The 6,000-nt window shown below is 52.2% G+C and overlaps 1 protein-coding gene across 3 annotated transcripts in view; it reads right to left on the bottom strand.

Moving 5' to 3' along the window:
- Positions 1–6,000, bottom strand: part of sgsm2 (small G protein signaling modulator 2) — a 190,324-nt gene that overhangs the window by 6,525 nt on the left and 177,799 nt on the right. For all 3 annotated transcript variants that reach the window (XM_055880646.1, XM_055880645.1, XM_055880647.1), the window contains 5 exons: positions 3,326–3,454; positions 2,656–2,838; positions 1,832–2,242; positions 794–918; positions 466–548 (listed from right to left, as the gene is read on the bottom strand). In XM_055880646.1, the coding sequence (XP_055736621.1) occupies positions 466–548; positions 794–918; positions 1,832–2,242; positions 2,656–2,838; positions 3,326–3,454 (931 nt within the window). The remainder of the gene's footprint in view (positions 1–465; positions 549–793; positions 919–1,831; positions 2,243–2,655; positions 2,839–3,325; positions 3,455–6,000) is intronic.

Genomic DNA, 6,000 nt, shown 5'->3' with positions numbered 1-6,000 from the left:
AAACATCAACAAGTGCTCTTGGGGAGGCTGTTCTTCTGTCCCTCTATAGGTCCCATAGGGCCCTGGTGAAACGAAGTGCACTACATAGGGGATAGAGTCCTATAGGGCCCTGGTGAAATGAAGTGCACTACATAGGGGATAGAGTCCTATAGGGCCCTGGTGAAATGAAGTGCACTACATAGGGGATAGAGTCCTATAGGGCCCTGGTGAAACGAAGTGCACTACATAGGGGATAGAGTCCTATAGGGCCCTGGTGAAACGAAGTGCACTACATAGGGGATAGAGTGCCATAGGGCCCTGGTGAAAAGAAGTGCACTACATAGGGGATAGAGTCCCATAGGGCCCTGGTGAAAAGAAGTGCACTACATAGGGGATAGAGTGCCATAGGGCCCTGGTGAAACGAAGTACACTACATAGGGGATAGGATGCCATTTAGAAGGCAACCATGGTGTCTGAGGTTCCTACCATCGTCCAGAATGACCATAAGAGGAGCCAGCAGGTCACACATCCCCTGGACATAACCCATCTCCAGGTGATCCCACACATAGCTGGGACAGGAAGAGGAAGAGGAGGAGGAAGAGGGGGGAGGGAGAAGAGAAACATGAAAAAAAAGAGTGAAATAATGAGTGAATGAGAAAATAAAAGAGTGTGTGTGTGTGTGTGTGTGTCTTGTGTGTGTGTGTGTGTGTGTGTGTGTGTGTGTGTGTGTGTGTGTGTGTGTGTGTGTGTGTGTGTGTGTGTGTGTGTGTGTGTGTGTGTGTGTGTGTGTGTGTGTGTGTGTGTGTGTGTTTACCTGCACATGATGTTGCGTAGTTTCTCCAGGTTAGCGGTGGTAAAGTAGTAGTAGTTACGGTCACAGCGCTGGACATCCTTATCTATCCTGTGGAGGTTCAGAGCCACTGTGTCCAGCAGCTCAATCTGCACAACACACACACACACACACACACACACACACACACACACACACACACACACACACACACACACACACACACACACACACACACACACACACACACACACACACACACCAACAATTAATTTGATCAGCTTTAATTCACTTCAGTTTACTTGAAGTGTAAATTTAAATGTAGTAAAGTTGTCTTTACAGAACATAATTAAAATGTGATATTTTTCTTCTTTTTCTTTTCTTTTTTTTAAACATTTTTTATCCCCTTTTCTCCCCAATTTTTCGTGGTATCCAATCGCTAGTAATTACTATCTTGTCTCATCGCTACAACTCCCGTACGGGCTCGGGAGAGACGAAGGTCGAAAGCCATGCGTCCTCCGAAGCACAACCCAACCAAGCCGCACTGCTTCTTTAACACAGCGCGCCTCCAACCCGGAAGCCAGCCGCACCAATGTGTCGGAGGAAACACCGTGCACCCGCCCCCCTCGGTTAGCGCGCACTGCGCCCGGCCCGCCACAGGAGTCGATGGAGCGCGATGAGACAAGGATATCCCTTACCGGCCAAACCCTCCCTAACCCGGACAACGCTAAGCCAATTGTGCGTCCCCCCACGGACCTCCCGGTCGCGGCCGGCTGCGACAGAGCCTGGGCGCGAACCCACAGACTCTGGTGGCGCAGCTAGCACTGCGATGCAGTGCTCTAGACCGCTGCGCCACCCGGGACCCTAAAACAGATCTGTGTTTGGATATGCAATTCAATGATGCTCCCTGGGACAGTAGGGAGCATTTCTTTTAATACCTCTGTGTGTGTGTGTGTGTGTGTGTGTGTGTGTGTGTGTGTGTGTGTGTGTGTGTGTGTGTGTGTGTGTGTGTGTGTGTGTTTGTGTGTGTGTGTGTGTGTGTGTGTGTGTGTGTGTGTGTACCGTATAGGAGGACAGTGAAGGCATCCCCTCCGCTCCTCCATTCCCATTGGTCATCAACTTATCCAGCTGACTACACAGCCTCTCCTCACTCAACGAATCCTGTCGCTCCTTCTCTTCCGTCACACTGTGTGTTTGTGTCCGCGCCTCCTCCCCTGCTCCCCCGTCCTCCTCCGTACTCTGTCCATCGTCGATGGAGGAGAGAATCTGAGAGTGTCCGGAAGTGACAGAGTAGTTCCTGGAGGATGGGAGGCCGGAGTCAGGGGAGTCAAACTCCACTAGGGGGCGCTCATCAGGAACTAGTGCCCCTCCGGCTGAGGGGGGAACCACTGTAGAGTGGCCGGGGGTGTCTCCTCCGCCAACCCCTGGGGTGTCCTGCCCCCCCACCTCAGGCTCATCTACTGACATGAACACCTGGGGGGAGGGGGTGAAGAGGGGAAGGGGGGGAGTAGGAAGGGGGTGAGCAGGAAGGGGTAAGAGGGGAAGGGGGGGAGGAGGGGGGAGGAGCCGGAGGAGGGAGGGGTGAAGAGGACGGGGGGGGGTGAAGAGGACGGGGGTAGGGAGGGGGTGAATAGGAGGGGGGGAGTAGGGAGGGGGTGAAGAGGGAGGGGAAGGGGGGAGGAGGGAGAGGAGGGGGGAGGAGGTGAAGAGGACGGGGGGGAGGGTGTGAAGAGGGAGGGGTAAGAGGGGAAGGGGGAGGAGGGAGAGGAGGGGGGAAGGGGGGCGGAGGGGTAGAGACAAGAGAGAGGTGGTAGTAGAGATGGGTTACCAACCAATTGATCAACTGAATCAACCCGCCAACCAACCAATCAATCTGTGTCACCCACCTCGTTGCTGAGAGTGGAGTCTCTGTGTATGAGTCGGAGGACGTGGCTGTCTATGCTGCTTCCTGAAGACAGCTTAGCAAAGATGGCCGACTGCATCTCCTTCTCTCTCTGTTTGACGACCACCTCGCAGGCCTTCCACTCCTTCATCACCTGCTGGTACCGTGCACTGATCTTCTCATCGATCTACAGACAAGCATGTTATGACAAGATGTTTTAAAATATATTTTTAAATGTTACATTTTATTCAGACAGTTGAAAACAGAGGGGGGAGGGGGGGACAGTAGGAAGGGATGGGTCTCCGGTGGAGAGTACTAAATGTGGCAAGATGTTATAACACAGATTGACACAAATATACAGACAGATCTCTGCACACAGAGACAGACAGACAGACAGACAGACAGACAGACAGACAGACAGACAGACAGACAGACAGACCTCTGCACACAGAGAGACACACAGAGAGACACACAGAGAGACAGAGAGACAGACAGACAGACAGACAGACAGACAGACAGACAGACAGACAGACAGACAGACATATCTCTGCACACAGAGACACACAGAGAGAAAGACAGATGACTAGACAGTCACAGAATGATAAAAACCCTCACTCAAGCATACTTAGACACATCCTCCAGTTGACGTGTATATGATGTATTGTGTTAGCTACCTGGCTCATGTCCTTCTTGCCCATGCCAAACTTGTAGTGACCCAGCAGGAAGGGCCAGACTTCCTTCCTGATGTCATGCTGTACACCTCCATAATACACCAGCCGCAACAACTCCAACTCCTTATAGTTCTATAGGGGGGAGAGAGAGGAGAGAGAGGGAGGACAGGGAGGAGAGAGGAGGAGAGGGAGGAGAGAGGAGGGAGAGGGAGGAGGGAGAGAGAGGAGAGAGAGGGAGGAGAGGGAGGGAGGAGAGAGAGGAGAGGGAGGAGAGAGGAGGAGAGGGAGGAGAAAGGAGGGAGAGGGAGGAGGGAGAGAGGAGAGAGAGGGAGGAGAGGGAGGGAGGAGAGAGAGGAGAGGGAGGAGAGAGGAGGAGAGAGGAGGGAGAGGGAGGAGGGAGAGAGAGGAGAGAGAGGGAGGAGAGGGAGGGAGGAGAGAGAGGAGGGAGAGGGAGGAGAGAGAGGAGGGAGAGAGGAGGGAGAGGGAGGAGAGAGAGGAGGGAGATGGAGGAGAGAGGAGGAAGAGAGAGGGAGGAGAGGGAGGGAGGAGAGGGAGGAGAGAGAGGAGAGAGAGGAGGGAGAGAGGAGGGAGAGGGAGGAGAGAGAGGAGGGAGAGGGAGGACAGAGAGGAGAGAGATGGAGGAGAGAGGAGGGAGAGAGAGGGAGGAGAGGGAGGGGGGAGAGAGAGGAGGGAGAGGAGGGAGAGAGAGGAGGGAGAGAGAGGAGAGAGGAGAGAGAGGAGGGAGAGGGAGGAGAGAGAGGAGGGAGAGAGGATGGAGAGAGAGGAGAGGAGGGAGAGAGAGGAGAGTGAGAGTGAGAGAGGAGGGAGAGGAGGGAGAGAGAGGAGAGTGAGAGAGAGGAGAGAGAGGGAGGAGAGAGAGGAGGGAGAGAGAGGAGAGATCATCAATTATAGTTGGATAAATGTAGATAAACTTGGATTTTTTTTATGCAAGGACTTATACAGGATACTACCCTCTACATCAAAACCTTCAAACCAAATCAAAATTCCATAACTAAAACCTTGATTTTGGAGAAAATTACCCGAATGGATTCTTACTACCAAGGATTATCGAGAAGAAAAATCTCTAACAAACCTGCAGAAGAAACACAGAGGAACCTGGAAATACATCCATCACAACACTGAGTGAGTAGTGTTCAGTCTGAACCTACTTCTGAAGACTAAAAGTACAAGACAACAATCTCTAGGTTATTTTGTTATATAAAGCTTAATAAGTAAAATAGCCAAGCTGCTAGGACAGAACAGACCTGGCTGCAACTTGATTTAGCACTGAAGTGTGAAGTGAAGGGTGTGAAAACTGGTGAGCCTAACAATGGCAGCAGAGATTTACAGCCTCCCCCATCCAAATGCAGATGTCATCACAGTACAGTACCCCTTCTATATTAAAAATAACACTGCATGTGTAACGGATATGAAATGGCTAGCTAGTTAGCGGGTACACGCTAATAGCATTTCAATCGGTTACGTCACTTGCTCTGAGACCTGAAGTAGGGTTTCCCCTTGCTCTGCAAGGGCCGCGGCTTTTGTGGAGCGATGGGTAACGACGCTTCGTGGGTGTCAGTTGTTGATGTGTGCAGAGGGTCCCTGGTTCGCGCCCGAGGTTGGGGCGAGGGGACGTACTAAAGTTATACTGTTACACATGGAATAAGTACTAAAAGAAGCTCCTCAAGGACAATCCAAAGACACTATTTGCTGACTGCTACAAAGAGGGGAACGTAAGCAACTTAATTTTCTACACAGACCATCCCCTGGCATGGCACAGTGCTATATTAACACAGACCACCCCCTGGCATGGCACAGTGCTATATTAACACAGACCATCCCCTGGCATGGCACAGTGCTGTAAGAGCACACTACCCCTATGTCAAGAGAGAGGGTATTGGCCCAGGGTGGACACTCAGAAAACTAGACATTGAGGAAATTGAAACAACCTCTGTCAACATGTACAAGTCTGGGACAGTAATGGTGCAGGGCATCCTCATGCAGTTACAGCAGGACTTTTACGGGATCAAAGAAAGAGCACAGCAGGAAAAGCTCTCTTTCTGTGACAACTCCCCCATCCTGAGTGAGTCTGATCACACCTCTTCAAACTGTTCCGCAGACGAGGATAGTCAACCCCCCAGCTCTGAACACACCCAGGTCCCACAACTGCACTGCTCCTCCATCATTGAGAGAGATACATTCACAGAGCTGGAGAGAGACATGGTGGAGCTCAGAGAGCTGGTCCACATAATCCAGACAGAACAAACCCACAAAACAGACCAGAACAACAACACCAAGTCAACAAGACGAAGGAGGGCAGAAGGTGGAGACGGACGGCTGTCTGAGAGAGCTGGCTGCTCTACGGTCTGAGGTGAGAGAACTTAAAGAGGCACACATGGCACTGAAGGAGGAGGTGACAACGCTGAGGTGTGACAGAGAGCAGGATACTCCCCCAGAGAAGCCAGCAAAACAGCCCACTTCAGACCCGGACCACGACCTCAACACCAACCCAACAGACCCCACCCTCTCCTAACAGCCCACTTCAGACCCGGACCACGACCTCAACACCAACCCAACAGACCCCACCCACCCTCTCCTAACAGCCCACCTCAGACCCGGACCACGACCTCAACACCAACCCAACAGACCCCACCCCCTCCTACCAGCCCACCTCAGAC

The sequence above is a fragment of the Salvelinus fontinalis genome, chromosome 24, assembly GCF_029448725.1.
Source record: "Salvelinus fontinalis isolate EN_2023a chromosome 24, ASM2944872v1, whole genome shotgun sequence".
In the NCBI taxonomy this organism is placed as follows: domain Eukaryota; kingdom Metazoa; phylum Chordata; class Actinopteri; order Salmoniformes; family Salmonidae; genus Salvelinus; species Salvelinus fontinalis.
Note: the sequence above shows the minus strand (reverse complement) of the source record. Positions and strands in the feature narration are given on the sequence as shown.